This window comes from Cibotium barometz, chromosome 5 (assembly GCF_041138505.1).
Source record: "Cibotium barometz isolate CiBa-2024 chromosome 5, ASM4113850v1, whole genome shotgun sequence".
NCBI lineage: Eukaryota > Viridiplantae > Streptophyta > Polypodiopsida > Cyatheales > Cibotiaceae > Cibotium > Cibotium barometz.
In genome coordinates, this window is record NC_141050.1 from 38,178,311 (window position 1) to 38,194,969 (window position 16,659).

The 16,659-nt window shown below is 35.8% G+C and overlaps 1 protein-coding gene across 1 annotated transcript; it reads left to right on the forward strand.

Annotated features, from left to right (window-relative positions):
• The first annotated feature begins 12,891 nt into the window (after nucleotides 1-12,891).
• Nucleotides 12,892-16,100, forward strand: LOC147638456 (transcription factor MYB102-like). Its single transcript, XM_086795737.1, has 3 exons — nucleotides 12,892-13,149; nucleotides 13,705-13,834; nucleotides 14,296-16,100. The coding sequence occupies exons 2-3, from the start codon at nucleotides 13,743-13,745 to the stop codon at nucleotides 15,146-15,148; spliced, it is 945 nt and encodes a 314-aa protein (XP_086651863.1). The 5' UTR covers nucleotides 12,892-13,149; nucleotides 13,705-13,742; the 3' UTR covers nucleotides 15,149-16,100.
• The last annotated feature ends 559 nt before the right edge of the window (nucleotides 16,101-16,659 follow it).

Genomic DNA, 16,659 nt, shown 5'->3' on the forward strand with positions numbered 1-16,659 from the left:
ATGTTGATCTTATTTATGCCTTGATGAATTGTGATGGTAGTTTCCATCAATGTCTCGCTACGTGGACCTAGACGTCCAAACGTTTAGGGAGGAAACGATTGCGAAATTGATCGAGGTCGCTGAAGTTATGCCTCCAAACGGCCCAGTGGATTTCATCCCGCCCAATCCACGAGGGGGGATAGGCCCCCCTGAGCCCCTTACATGGGCTCCATACTTGGGAGAAGAGTCATGGCTCCATCCTGAAGCCGATACCTATGGGTTCCAGTAATAAATAGTTTTTTCCTTCTTCCAACAAATGTACGTTTGTAAATATTCCATGCAGCTATACATGTACATTTATATTTTTTTGCACATATCTAATGTTATTGGAGAGAGAACATCAATTGTAAATGCACTTTTAATTTGAAAATCAGAGGATCAAATTTGCTACTGTGTTCCTTCACTGCTTGTTTTCTTACTTTAAGCCCTTTTTGTGTACATAAAAATTCAATTGGGGAATTTTTGCCTTCATTACATTGTTTTAACCAATAAAGCATTACAAAAGCAATGTTCTGAATAGATAAGTTTATTGCATATGGAAAATACATTGCCACCATATACATGGTCACATCATATATCTTCTAGTGCCTCCAATTCATGTGGGGCTGTAACATCTTTACAAATGATGTGATGCTCTCTTCTTTTACTTAGCTTCCGACCATCGAGCTTGAAGCAAAATTGATCTGGAGGATTCTGAATAGCTACTTCTAATTCCTTCCTAACATATTCGAGAGTCCAATTCTCTTCCACCTCCAATGTCAAAGATGGGTGACCCTGTCGAATCATAACTACATCTATGAAGCAAGAGTGGCTGCCATCTCTTGTATCTTGGTCCATCCTTTCCCAGTTGTTGTTGATCCATCGCCACCTTCTATACGTAAATGACATGCATAGATGTTGCCTGGTAATACAGTATCTGATTCCAAAATATCATTAGGATAATTTTTCGAGTATAATCAAATAAGCGTTGTAACTGTTTCACAAAAATACATTTGAATGTCATAACACTCACCGAAATGCAATGTCGGAGGTGTTCAATCGACATTCGATCAAATCATCTCCCTTTGATGATTTCACTCTCCAACCTTTGTTAATGATCACGCCAGGCTTCATCTATATCTTTGCACACAGAAGTTGTTCTAGTTTTTCTCAATTGTTTACAATCAGAAAATAAATGAACAAAGCATGCAATTGGAACAAACAAACTTAAGTGGACATTTCTTGCACCAATGCTAGGCTTCATAGCACATTTAATATCATTAAACATTTTGGTCCTGAATGACTCTATCACTTCTGTGTCAAGCAATGGCCACTCAGGACTATCAAGTGCGGGTAACGGAATACGTTCCAACTTTCCATGTCGACTCGATTGAGTGGGCAAGGTATAAAATGAGTCATAGAAATATGTTCTACTTCTTGCGAGATCACTTGGTGTACGACCTTCATATTGAAGTTCCCCCACCTCACCATGTACGACATTCAAGAATCCCGTCAAGCATTGTGCAGGCTCCCACTCCTGAAGATTGGATGGGTACAAATCTATGCAAGGCAAAAAAATGTATATCAATCACCTTATTTGCAACATTGAAATACAAAACACAAGCACTTACCATGTGGTCTATGTCTTGGAAGTCCTTCCAATGGTCCCATGTTGATCTCTTTTTGCATGAATACATGCTGGATCAACACTTCTTTGACATTTTTCCCTCCTAGTGCCATCTTAAAGTCAAGGATCCTTCCTTTCCAATGTTTGGCCAAGTCTTCAGATGCCTTTCCCTTCACTCGGTAGTGGCCTCGTTTTCCTGGCTGCATAGTGACCCAAGAGTACTTCCTGTATACTTGGGGAATCCATTCTTCGTTCTCGTCTTTTATGTTATACAACACAACAGATGAGATACTTCTCCTTGCTCGTTTCAGTCCACTTTCGGGTGCCATGATAGATTAACAGACGTATGAGAAAGAAGAAGTAGCAGAAAGTGGATGACTGAGCTAACCGCTTTTGTGGATCAAGGAGGGAAGAAGAAATGAGGGACGGTGTGTTCTTTTGGGTGCCAAAGATGTTTCGTGATTCAAAAGTGGAACCAAGTTGAGGGAATAACCAGGAGAATGTATATCTATCTATTCCAAGCATTCAAGCTTCATTAGTTCTAGGGGTGGTGGAAAGAATGTTTTAGTGCTCCACGTCTATCACAGGAATGTGGAAAACATTCTTTTATTGTGTTAGGTGCTGACAAAAAAACGGTTTTGAATATTTTAAGACAAGGTGATGGTTTTTTTTAATATTTCATGAAGATAAGAGTTTCTCCACGTTTTGGGTGGGTTTGTACAGAGGTCCCACCATCGGTGAATATCGTTCGTAGATTACATGTCACTCAATCTGTGTGTCTATTATTATATTATTGTTGAAACAGCCCTCTTTTGAGTCCAGAATTTTCCTAATGTATTTGGAAAAGTTCTTAAAGTACTTTGCTATTTTTATTCACACTGAAATTGAGGCTAAGGCTACTATCACGGTGTTGAGATAGAAAAACATCCTTTCCTAGAATTTTAACCCTCCTTAATCCTCCTCTATAATGTAAGGCTTAAAAATAAATAAATGCAACATTGTAGTTTCCTAAAAGATAAATGAGGAGACATGCATATGTTAGTATATTTGCTCCCTAAGGGACAAGGGGGAAACATGAGGCGGCTCAAGCCTATCTCACAAGGGTCTACAACTCAAGCTACCTTGAGTTGATGATATCTGTAATAACTAGACAAATCACAAGGTGTCTTGCTAAGAAATTACACTTTATGAATTTATGATATCTCTAATATATAGCAAATTCACAAGGTATCTTGCTAAGAAGTTACACTTTAGGAATTCACAATGCTTTGTGACCTATGTCATGTATCATCCCTTTATAGCATCAATTTCAGAGCAAGCATACACACTGCACCAATTTCAAAGCAAGCATACACATTGTACCAATTCTTATATTTTAAATTTTTAATAATTATTATTTTTTCATTGTGACCTTTTTCTAATATACATAGTGCATTACTTAGCATCTTATCCTCTACCATGATATGTTTTCCCTATCTTCAAGTTGGACTTACATCTACCTAAAAATAAAGAAACTCATAGTACCTAAAGGTGGCAAGAAGGATGGCTACAACTCAACTTTATTAACCTCCATGATTAATCATGTTCTCGAAGAGTGCTAGACAAGGACTTCCACAATCTAGCCTAATGGTATTTATCGTATAGGAGCTTTATAGGGAACTCTACAAGTACATGGTTGAAATATGTCCTTCCAAAATCTAATTTTGCCAATCGAGGATGCAAAGCTACACGTCCTTTTATTGACAAGTTCCATCTTAGTAAGGATAAGCATGCCATGAATCCCAAGCTAGATCACCCTTATTTTGGAAACACATCTAAGTTTGATATTGGTACTAATCATCTTACTTAGTTAGATATTGGAAACACATCTAATGTTGATATTAGTAAAATTACTTATTTTGGAAACACATCTAATGTTGATATTGGTAATAATATTCTTACTACGTTAGATATTGGAAACACATGTAATGTTTATACTGGTAAAATTCCTCTTACCAAGAAGTTAGATATTCCTAAAGAAGTCATGAATGGGTAGAAAAGATGTATTAATTTTAAAAAACGTACATCTTTTTATTAGAAAAAAATCAACTCAAAATTTTACTCTTTAAGGTCTCTCTCTCTCTCTCTCTCTCTCTCTCTCTCTCTCTCTTCCATGAATCAAGGAAAAGAGAAAAAAATGCTATAATATTTCCTCTGTCACTCCCTAATAGAATCAAGTAGAACACTTTTTTACTAGTTTTATAGTGTTCCAAAAAAAATTTAAAAAATGAGATACCTTGATGTAGCTTTTGATTTTTGTATTTTTTTAGCTTATGCTCTCCAAGTGTTTCTATTCATTGTCTGAATTTCATTAAGTATAATAAGGTTTAGGGTCTTTCTTTAATTTGGAGACTTGTTTTGAGTTTTCTAAATTAGAAAATAGGGTTTTGAGTTCGGCATGATTCTAACATGCATATTTAGGATCTTCCTCATATTTTCTTACTTTCTCTTCTTTGTAGAGAAAGAATTAAAAAATGTGCAACCTTTAACCTCAGCAACCATGCTCTTATTTCTTTGCTGGACATTTTCCTTTCCCTCCATTATTACATTAATGGCATCAGATCTTCTCAAGTCTAGGATTATTTTTGAAAGGCAAGTGAGAGAATGAAGGGTATGTTGAATATTTAGTGCCATTTAGTTGGAACAAAATATTCATCTTGCCTTAATTCATGTTTTTAATCAAAGATAGTGCAAAAAAATCAAGGGAGAAAAGAGCTATTGAGGTATGTTTTCTATCATGTTTTGGTGATTTGTTATGTTTCAATTTCTTTATAATAAGTTTGGGTTAATGTTGTGTTTAATGTTATTCTCTTAAGATGACTTCATTATGGTTTAATACAATTTACTATAGTAAAATTGTTATTTGGTGTGTAGTGTTATTTCAATTAGGTTTATTTTATCTTAATATGTGGGTCAATGTATTGTTTGATGAAGATCAATGCTATGTTACTATTGTGTATTTTTCAATAATGTTTATATTATCCATTAAGTTTGGGTTAATAGTTGTATATATATATATTGATGATTTCATGGCATAAAAAATGGTATTAAAGAATAGTTTCATACTAAGATAATTGTTGGTTATGTTGTTTATATTATTATGGTTTACTACAATGATTTTTTAAGTGGTTATTTGGTGTGATGTTTTTAAATTATGTTTGATTTTACTATTGTGGTTTGATGTACTATTTGAACAAGAGTGCTTTTATGGGTTAATGTGTTACTAATACATATGTAATTCTTTTTATTACTATTTGAAGAAGATTACTTTTATGGATCAATGTGTTACTATTGTATGCATAATTTATGTTATTATTTAAAATTATATATTTTATTATTATTGTTATGGATAGATGAATAATTTTTGTGTGCTTTTATGGGTTAATGTGTTACTAATACTACATATGTAATTCTTTTTATTACTATTTGAAGAAGATTACTTTTATGGATCAATGTGTTACTATTGTATGCATAATTTATGTTATTATTTAAAATTATATATTTTATTATTATTGTTATGGATAGATGAATACTATGCTATTGTCATATATAATTTTATTGTTATGGTTTTATGTTATTGAATAATATTATATATTAGGTTTCCCTTATTGAATCTATGCATAAATATAATTTATTTTACAAAAAATGATGGTATTTGGCATCATAGAGAGAGACATACACTTCCAAGTAGAGACCAAGTATGCATCACTCCACAAAAGGACATCAATAGGTTTGATGCAATCCTAGATGATGCAACAAGAGAGAGATGCATTGAAAAAGCATATAGACCTTTAGGTTGATGGGTAAATATTTCCACATTAGGGGAAGGTTGAGGTCTATAGGGGCCCTTTAAGCTGCCATATTATAATTTTAATGACTTTTTTTTAAAACGTTAAGTTTCTTTGACTTTAGATACCTTCTTGTTCTTCAAACGGCTAGAAGTTTTAATTTCAAAGTTTCCCGCCAAAATTGAATTTGAAACCGAGCGAGCAAAACTATATCATGTGAGATATCTATGGAAAGAGCTCGACGAGTAGATTCTGGATCTGTAATCTCCGACAAATTTTGAGCTCATATGTAGAAGTTATGGACGTGCAAAATTCAAAAACTTTCGTCCCCACTTTTTGGAAATGAAAAGTACAAAAAGGCATCTTCTAGAGAATCTTTTGACGACCTTTAATCACCCAACATTTTTGTATACATGGCATCACACGATTGGCTCTTTTCCTTAATAACCTTTTAATCACATGGCATCTTAAAGGGCCCCTATAGACCTCAACCTTCCCCTAATGCATGATCCTCTTTCCATGAGGTATGCACAATTTTTTGGACTTATATATTTCATAACGTATGTGTGTGAGGGTAATGATGGGTTATTGGGATATACTCAGAGGCTTGCAGTGCAATCTCATAGCATTAACTACATTTGTCCTTCTCAGAGCCATGGTGATGGGCAAGGAGGCAAGGATTCATGAGCTCACTAATTTAGTGAGGGAAAAGGAGAAAGAGTGTCTGAATTTTTAAGGTGCAATACGTGTTGTGCAAGATGCGCTCCATGTTGTGTAGAGAATGTAGAATTGCATAGCAAAGTGCAAGGTTTGGAGAAGCATAACAAAAAGATACAAGCAATTATTGCAAAGACAATTATTACTGGACCCAGGACTACAACAAGGGAGGCATGGATGAGAATGCTAAAATCAATACATGAATTGGTCAAAGAAAGCAAGAAACACAATTGTTTGAGTGAGTCTACATAGAGCATATGTTGTGAGTAATGCTCGTGTCTTCCCATCATGTGGACGGGCACAAAGTCTTTCCAACATTGCACAAAAGATGTAACCCTTCAAATTATCAAGAAACATATTCTGGCTACATGTGCCTCCATGTAGCGTTGTGTGTGTGTGTGTATGCCACCCCATAGGATCCACCAGTTGTAACACGGTATAACTGGGTGTTTCTTGAGGCATGTGGAGGCCCGCTTTGCCTCCCACCCTGGACTCCTTTTGTTGCTGTGTGATGGCAACAAAGATTGAGATGAAGGAGATGCAAAATTAAACCCGCAGCCCCAAGAAGGGCAACATAAAGAAAAAGGTTGTCTCTGGCCCACAAATGGAGAGGATGATGAAGACATGCTCCTACCTAATAAACAACGCGAGTCATGAAAAATGTTCACAAATCGTGCAAATGTTCACTCAACTCAATTTTTGGAAAAAACCCAAAAATGTACCTTTTTTTAAATTTATGGAGATGAAAGACATACTTTCATGTCAAACATTAAAAAAACCACCACTTTTATGGAAAAAATACATAAAACATTACTTACATGTTACTCTAAACCCAAAACATCTAATTTGAAAAAAGAATTAGAAAGGAGAAGAAACTCTTCCAATCAACTAGAAGAGTGATTGGACCTTTTGCTTTAAAATATCAATTGTTTTTTTGTGCAAGTGTCCATAATTTTCTAACTCAAATCTATACACAAGAATTTCTATATCATACAAATTAAGCATGTCCACACGTCGATGAATTACACTTTTATTTCCTTTTTTGCTTTGTTAAAGCATCTCTAGATCATACTTTCTCTTGAGCATGGATAAGTTTTGTACCAATACACGTTTCTAGAATGCGTGTTGTATATAGCATGTTACCTGCAAACTGATAGGTGGTAAAATTGACGTTACTTTTAGACCCCATATAATTTGATCTTACATGGGACTAGTGCATTATGTAAGAAAATAAAATCTTTGTATATAAAGTTGATCCAATGGTTTAATTTAAGCATATTTGATACTAATATAGGTAGGTATATGGAGTCCATGGTCAGTTTACTTTATTTTGATCTACTAGTTAGATTTTGAGGTATAGTCTTTGCAAAAACACAGTTTTTAGTTTATAACAGTTAGATTTTGAGCCATGAAGATGACAATAGTTGTCATTTTGAAAAATTGATAAAAATTTAGATTCTCGAATCCACTTTGGATTCTGGAATCGTGATAGACTGATGTTTCTATCGTGATCCTAAAATTTTCGTCTGAAAAAAGAGAAATTTTGGTCCATAATAATTTTACTTTTATTACACAAAAAATTTAGTCCGTGCTAGAAAACATTTTCGTTGATGGATTTTTTTTCCATTGATGTAAAAATTTTTGTCGATGAGAATGTGGATTCCAGAATCCAAGTGGATTCTAGAATCTGAATTTTCGTCGACCGTCAACGGAAAAACTTTCTGGTAAAAATTTCTTTGAGGGAATCCAAATTCTCATGACACAAATTTTTTTCCATCGACCGAAAAAAATTTCGTTGATGAATTTTTTTCTCTGGATTCCGTCAATGAGAATTTGGATTCTATAATCTGAATTTTTCTCGCCGAATTGAAATTTTTATCGACAAAAAATTAGATTCTAGAATCCAAGTGGATTCTAGAATCTAAATTCTGATTATCGGTGTTTTTTATCCTGTCGATGGCTTTTTTTCTATCAATGAATTTTTTTACTATCGAGACATACTAAATTTTTTTCCAATACAAGTGAAATTTTTATTCATTATGGACCAAAATTTCTCTTTTTCGGACAGAAATGTCATTGTCATGATAGAAATGTCAGTCTTTTGGATTCCAGAATCCACTTTGAGAATCCACTTTGTCAACAAAGTGGATTCTAGAATGCAAATTTCCATCAATTTTTTAAAACGATAACTATTGTCATTTTCATGGTTCAAAATCTAACTGTTATAAACTATAAATTATGTTCTTGGAAAGACTATAACTCTAAATCAAACTATTAGATCAAAATAAAGTAAAGTAATAAATTGTAGTACTCACTATCTACGATCTAAAATTTGACCATTTGGATCATTAGTTTTGTATTTGAATCTAGAGAAATCGTTTCTTTTAATAAGCCTCTTTTATGGGCATGGACTCCAGATACCTTCGTATCTTAACATCAAATATATGCTCTTGGGATGAAAAGCAATGATTGGGATGAAGTTAGTTAAAATTTTGTAGAAGAAAATGCACATTTTTTGTAATTCTAAGTAAAGAATGTATTATACATTACATAGACATGCATGAATTATTAGTAGTTTTAAAGAATATTAGATCTTGTCATTGACCTTGTTTTTTTCATTTTGTTATTTGACATGAAAAGTGAATTTTTTTTACCTTTAAATTAGCAATATGTATATTTTTTAAAAGAAGTTAAACTATGCTTATTTTGCAAAAGTTATAAAAAGAGTTCTCTTTAATGTCTTCAAAAATTTGTAAAATTGATCAATATTTAGGACTAGTGAAAAATCAAGATAGCTTTGCAAACGACTGAACATTTTTCATGACTCGCTATTAATATTGGAGATACAGAAAACAAAGATCTACAGCCCGAAATGGAAGGGCACAAAGACAAAAGCAAAGGCTAGAGCGATGCAAGCAACAACTTGTAGCCCACAATTGAAAAGCACAAAGAAAAACATGACTATGATGGTGCTTCTAATATTGAAGATGCATACATTGACTTGCATAGGCCCCAAAATGAAGGAGGGCGAGAAGAACAGGGTGACCTCATGCCTACAAACAAATCCGATAGTGATCACTTTTAATTTTCGATTGATGTTCATCAATTTGCTGCTAAAATGTTGAAGTGTTTGCAATTCATGCATGAAGGGGATACTTGGCAAATGCTTCCTCTTATTGTAGCATTCCTGAAGAGTCACCTATATAACAACATGCTTATTTATGCTAACATCACGGTGTATGTAACACAAAGGGTTAATCCAAAGGTCAAGAAGAAGACATCTCTTTTGTTGTGCAAGTACCCATTTCATCTTGTAGCACTCTAAGAATAACTCTCCACAATGTTCAATTTACATGCCACCCACTTTTATGTGATGGCACTACTGCATTCTTTATGCTTTTTACCATCTTGAACAGGAGTAGTGGTACATACCAAGAGAGCAAAAAGCAATTGAAAGTTTTTGTGCAGATGGAGTCTCATTTGGGAAGATCAAAGATGAAGACAAAAACAATTATGTTGCTGATCATTCATGTTGTTTTGGATCCGGGGTTGACTACATTGTGATTTGACTATACACGCATAGCATAATGTAAATATGACATAACATGTAGATTAGGATACAACTAGGGTGTTGCCATCACCTGACAAAAATGGCACTAGCTTAGAATGCAAAGCACTGCAAACCGGGGTGCATCTCTTTCCCGGCCTCACTTCGCTCTATTTACAGACATTCGCATTAAGGGGGAGTCTTATGAGTAATGTTGGTGTCTGACCACCATGTGGACGGGCATAGAGTCTTTCCAATATTACTCAAAAGATGTAACCATTCATAATTATCAAGAAACATATTCTAGTTATATGCAGCTCCCTGTAGCACTCTCTCTATGTGTGTCTGCCCTCTGTGTAGGATGCACCAATTACAAAAACATTGAAATATGAAGAATAGGTTTTACAATCTGAGCAAAAAAGTGGATAAAGCAATTGCAAAGGTGCTCACCCAAAGAAATGGTCAAGTCTACACTAGAATACCCTAAGTTTAAACTAGTTGGTGATGATGTTGTAAGAGAACACTTACTAGAGATGAGTAATATCTTTATAGCGACATATACTAAGGGAATATTTGATAAGATAGGGGTTAGCTCCCAATCCTATGCTGTGATGTACAAGCAATTAGATGTAGGTTTCAAGGCCATGATGCACAAGAAATGGGTGTTTCCTCTTCCTAAACCATTTCATTTATTTTGCAAGCACAAAAATATCTAAATGCTAAGGTCTTGGACCTAATTGGTGGGCCCATGCAATTATTTCACACCACTTGGAGGATAGCACTTTGTTAATCCCAAGAAATACCCAATCCATAGGTCACATAGGAGTCCAATCCAAGTGGGACATGCCCTATCTCCTCAATGATCACCGAATGTGGCCGGAATACATGTCCCCACTTAGAGAAGTCCCCATTGACCCTAAGTATATGCCAATCAAACAAGGGTGTTCCTTGCATAAGTTCTTGCACATTGAAGGAAACAATGAGCCTAGAATGTCCCATACGTTGATGGCCCCACACCCTACACCACCACAGAGTTGCATCTCAAAATAAAGATGAAAAGTGCATACATCATTTAAAAGGTTGAAGCTACATAGAAAGACATGACCTTAGTTACCATCAAGCAGCCAAACCATAGACATGACTATTAGGTTTTCTGGCCCAATGGCAAAATTCAAGCCTCTCAAACCATTTTACTTAAGTCGTATAAAATATGGAAAAAAAATGCAAAACTCAATGGCCTTTTCTTCCTTTTAATGTGAGATAAAAAAGAATGTTTTTGTTATTGATCAAAGAAATGATATCCCTAAAAGTTACAATTTTGTGAAAACCTTGTCTTTCATTTTTCAAGGTCAATTCTCAAAATTTGCCATTGACTTCACATTAAACTTTTATTTTTTGTGATCATGCCTAGGTTAATGCCCCCCTCTTTCGAATTGCTTGTCATATACTCATCTTTAGTTTCACGAGTTTTTTTCCCAAATATAGCATCGCTTTTTTTTGGAACAATAGTAAATATATATATATATTAGCCAAAAAGCCAAGTACACCTTTAAGTCATTGACATCAGAAACTTACTCACTTCAATCCTCTACAGATCTTGTAGCCTAGTATAATGCAAGCCTCCATGATTGCCTCAGTGGTACACCCCCTTGGGGTTTGCTTTTCCAAAGTGCCCCCTTTCTTTTCAAATGTAGCATCTCAGTGGTTTGTATTTAGTTGCATTTTCTTATTTAGTAAATCAACCCAGCTACCTTGTCCCAACATTGATGTTCTATTTGTTTTTCTATGTGATCATTCTTGGGTTAGTGCCCCCATCTTTTGAATTGCTTGTCATATACCCCCGGTTTTAGTTTTAAGAGTTAAAAAAAAAACCAAATGTATCATATTCTCATTGGTTTGTATTTGGCCTCATTTTCTTATTTAGTACATCAACTAAACTACCTTCTTGTCCCAACATTGATGTTCTATTTGTTTTTCTTTCAAGTTTTTGTGTAAACAAAATAGAAAACCAAAAAAAAGAGTACTCTTGCTACTCAATTTTTGGGGGTTGGGCCTACCTTTTATAAAGAAAATGCAAATTTTAATTTCCTTTCCGTTACAAGTACTCCCTAGCTTAAAGTTTTGGATTAATTATATGTTTAAAGCTTTGGGTTAATTCTAGCTTAAAGCTTAATTATACGTTAAACGCTTTGGATTAATTACAGTACTCCCTAGCTTAAAGCTTTGGGTTATTTATATGTTTAAAGCTTCCATTCCCTTACAACAATACAAACGAGAGTTGGCTGAATTATATCATCTCCTGTAGCTTAAAGCCTTTGATCAATCGTGAAAGGCTCCCTTTTCTTTTACAGAAGCATCCACATGAATTGCATAAAGTGTTAGTTAAGATGGAAAAAACCATTAGTTAAGAATGCTTATTTCAAATGATTTTAAAAAAAATAAAAATAAAAATTGGCGACTACTAGAGGGAGCAAAATACTCCGTGGTGAGGACCCCTCATATCTTCTACAAAGCGAGGGCAAGGTAACTATTGGGTGTCCAGCTGGGGATCGAACCTGGTACCTCCAGGTTACAAGCCACCCCCATTAACCACTAGAACAAGCGCCCAATGTTATTTCAAATGATTTTAGTAATGCTCCTATCCTAAGCTTTAATTAGAGTTAATCCGAAAACCAAGAGCTCTCCTCTGAGCTCTGTCTCTCTCACACACACAGTGTGTACACACACACACGTGCCCTTCTCTCTCTCTCTCTCTCTCTCTCTCTCTCTCTCTCTCTCTCTCGCTCTCTCTCTCTCACACGCTCTCTCTCTCTCACACACACACACGCCCTCTCAGTCATGTTGAAAACTAAAGAGAGATGGCCTTTTTGCCACGGCCCACGTCCACCAGCATTTCATAATCACCTTCTTTAGTGTCACGTTACAAGCCGTTGCACTAGAAACCGCACATTTGCCTTAGAAACCACATGTGTGTCACTGTGTAGTACAGAATACCGATCCCAAAACCTTTGTAAGCTTTCATTTAAGTCCCTCAGCATGTCATCTAATGTGGTGTGATGGAACTCAGCTCCAGACAATATGGAAGGTTACAGGTAGATAGGCTGCCCAACTGGTAGAAGCTGTAGAGCTATAAAGGCCCAAGCGAGTGCGGATTCGGGAAGCATTGAAGCAAATATAGCATTTACACACACTCTCTCTCTGTGTCTCCTTACACACACACATTCAATTCATAGCCCTACATTTTCCCTATATAATGGGAAGTCTCCTTATGTAACAGTGTTGTACGTGCTTGTGTTTCTTCGAGTTGTATTGTTGTTCACTCAAGTATGGGTCGCCTGAAGAAGATGAAAAACTTGTTAATCATATCACTAGTTGCGGCTATGGCTCCTGGAGCTCAGTTCCTAAACAAGCTGGTAAGTAGCTAGTTATCTATGTATTCACTACATTTATCAGCACAGAATGTACTTAGCTACAATTTAAATCATAACAGATCGTTCGGTTTTGTAATCAACCTGCAATCCGAAACTTATTATCAGTAATTGTTTACATCAAGCTGCATGTTGGATGTTTGCCAACACCGTGATCGATGCTGTGATTATTAATCATAACAAAATTTGGTTGATCTTGACATTAATTACAGGATGCGATATATAATTGTAAGACTTCTTAATCATAGTCAGATGTTATAAATAATTTTTAAATTAAAACGGCGTCATGATTAACCATGGTAAGGCTTAATCATGCTGTAAGATTTGACATTAATCAATTAGCTAACTTTGAGTGTGGGAAATTCTTCAATGCTACCGTTGTTCAAGGGAGATTTAACATTTACGGTTAGGTGGATTTAAATTCCAATGCTACATTTACGGTTAGGTGGTTTTAAATAGTTATAAGCTAGCTTAATTGAATATTGTATTGCTTGCATGTGGGTCGATAACTTAGGCTCTGATAATTGGGATGGTTTGCAGGTCTGCAGCGGTGTGGAAAGAGTTGTCGTCTGAGGTGGATGAATTACTTGAGGCCGGATTTGAAGCGTGGCATGTTCTCTGCTGCTGAGGTGAAGCTCATCACAGAGCTTCACAAAACGCTGGGCAATAGGTAATTGTTATTAATTCCACTAATGAACCTATAATTCTCAGAATCGGAGCTATTTCAGCATGCCCCTTGTTTTGTAGGATTCGCATTATATTGACATGAAAGACAGCTACATGCACATATTTCCTAATCACTGCTAAATAATAATTATGTCGTAATTAATAAATCCAATTCGTAGTTGGGATTTTAGGTCATTGTTAACCTAATGCGTTATCGAGCGTCTGTGCGCCATGTGGACGGGCGGGTGATTTGTGGGAAAAAAAGACGAGAGCTGAATGAGTGAAGTTAGGGGCATTATTACGGTTATGATTAGCTAATTCTTCACAATAATTCGGTTTAAAAATATGACTGGACTATTGAGCCTAATGTTTACTTTAATACCCATATACATGATGTTTTCGGTAGTTCATTTGTAATTAGACCTTAAACTTAGATTAACTTGCTTGGCTTAATTGTTGGCGCAGGTGGTCTCAAATGGCCTCTCATCTTCCTGGAAGAACAGACAATGAAATTAAGAACTTCTGGAATTCATATGTTAAGAAGAAGTTCAAGCAAGGTGGATTGGACTCACCAACCCACGAGCCCATAATTACAATTAATGAAGGTCAGATTAACTCTGCTAATCCCAACACAGGGACAATTAGAGCCTCACAAAAATTAAGCCGTATTAACGCAGGCATCATGCAAAGCAGTGTGCGGATTAAGACCCCTAATCCAGTGTTTAATGACAGCAACATAAATTGGATCAGCGAGCAGGCTTGCCAATTTCTATCCAGAAAACGGTTAGGAGCACCCCCTGCTGCAGTTACATTAATTAATGATCAGAATAGCGCTAGCTCAATCAAGGAGGGCCGTGCAGAAAAGTACTACACTAATACAGTGTCCAGGATAACTGGGGATTTTGAAAGCTTAAATGAGACTGCCAAATCATCGCCCGCTAATACAGCTCCCACTTATAACAGTACTAACCCTGATGTAATTAAGTCGGAGCTACTGGAGAACACAGCTAATCATGGTAATCATCATCTACCGCTCCTTCAGCAAGACCAGTTAATGCCAATTAGCTCAGTTAATCATGCTTGTTTCATACATAATCTAACAGATCAAGCCCATAAACTTCCCACATTGCTTGCATTGGAGAATAAGCCAGCTGATGATCTCCCAGAGCCCTCTCATTATGTCATGGAATGCTCTCAAAGTTTTGAATGTGATTATCAGAGTGCTGGAGTAGTATTCGAAGGTCTAAATTACAGCAAAAAATCAGATCAATTCGCTTGTCCGCTTGTTTTTCAGCTAAAAATGCATACGGGCAATTAGCAATCGCAAATTACCTGGATTTAGAGCGAGATTTGGGTTTTGATGACCATGATTCGCCCTCTTCTATTGACCATAATTCACCCTCTTCTATTGACACAGGACCCATTTTAAGTAGCATTAATAACAAAACGTGCTACTGGACTGGCTTGATCTCTCCGACAAGTAGTGATGATCAGTATTTGATTATGGAGGCGAAGGGTTTTGATTATGATTGGGTAGCTAATTCACCGACTAATCCAGAGCCCAATTCCGAATTAACAATTGATCAGCATCTCCATAGAGAAGATCATCCCTCAATAATAATGCAGTCCTCATGGCATATGCATGTTGATCAAGCTATCAACTTGCCCCAAAGCTGCATTAATACTAAGCAAATCGAAGATTATGATCAGGTAATCAAGCCTTCTATGCAGTTTGACACTTGCGACGATCAGCTACAACAAAACGGTGAATTATCAGATTTAGATGGCAAACACAAGGGTTTGGCAAATGTGTCTTCTGATATGCAGTTCAGTGCAGCAATGCTTATCTAGTTAATCGGGATAATTAACTTGCTTAAATACAAACAGAGGCCAGTTAATTGCTTGATCGGGTTGAGAATGGGCTGGATTAGAGATCAGATGGTGCCGCGATTGTTTAACAGGAGAAGTCATGCTAATTACTGGTCGATTTGATGCGCTTGTTTTCAAGCTTATCATTGGATTAAAGAGATGGTGGTGGCGGCAAGGTGATCTGCAAGCTGTTTTGTCTCACACCCGATCCAATTTGTGATTAATAATGTACATAGCTGGTATTACCATGACGTTATTACCTTATTACCCCCACAAATTTTCACATTACAGACATATTGTTTTACTATTTAAGGTCTGGGGGCACAAAGATTCATATTTGGATTGAAATAATGTAATTCTGAGAGGGATTATATCACATAGGTCTACAACCATTCACTGTGTAAGACAAGGTGACCAACTTGATTAGGATCTCTTTTCAGTTCCTATATTATACTTTTTTGTCTCACTTATGTAATGTAATTTCAATTTATTTAGTTTAATTCACATTCCATGATTCCTATATGATATAATTGTTATCCTTTCCGATAGCACATGAGTTCAACAAAAGGGCCTTGGTTTATAATATGGACAAAGTGAAAAATCCCAGAGTTTAATCTAATCTGAGAAAGGGTATTACTATCACCGCAGGATTTTGATTTTCATTGACTCACCAAACAAATTTGCATTGTGAGAGGCTTTCAATGTGTCAAAGTTTAAAAATCAGTGAGTTTGTTCCAAAAGAAGGGTAATGTTATTGCCTCCAAATTTACAAAAATTTGTCACCTTGTTTCGTGGGGCTAATATCATGGTAATAGTAGCTATGTACATTATTAATCAAAAATTTTATAAGGCGAGAAGAAAATAGCTTGATCAACTTTCTACTCCGTAATGCACAATGCTACGATCTCGTCATACACTCTTAAGGTTAGCTCTTGTTATCTCTACTAGCGTGTGGTAATA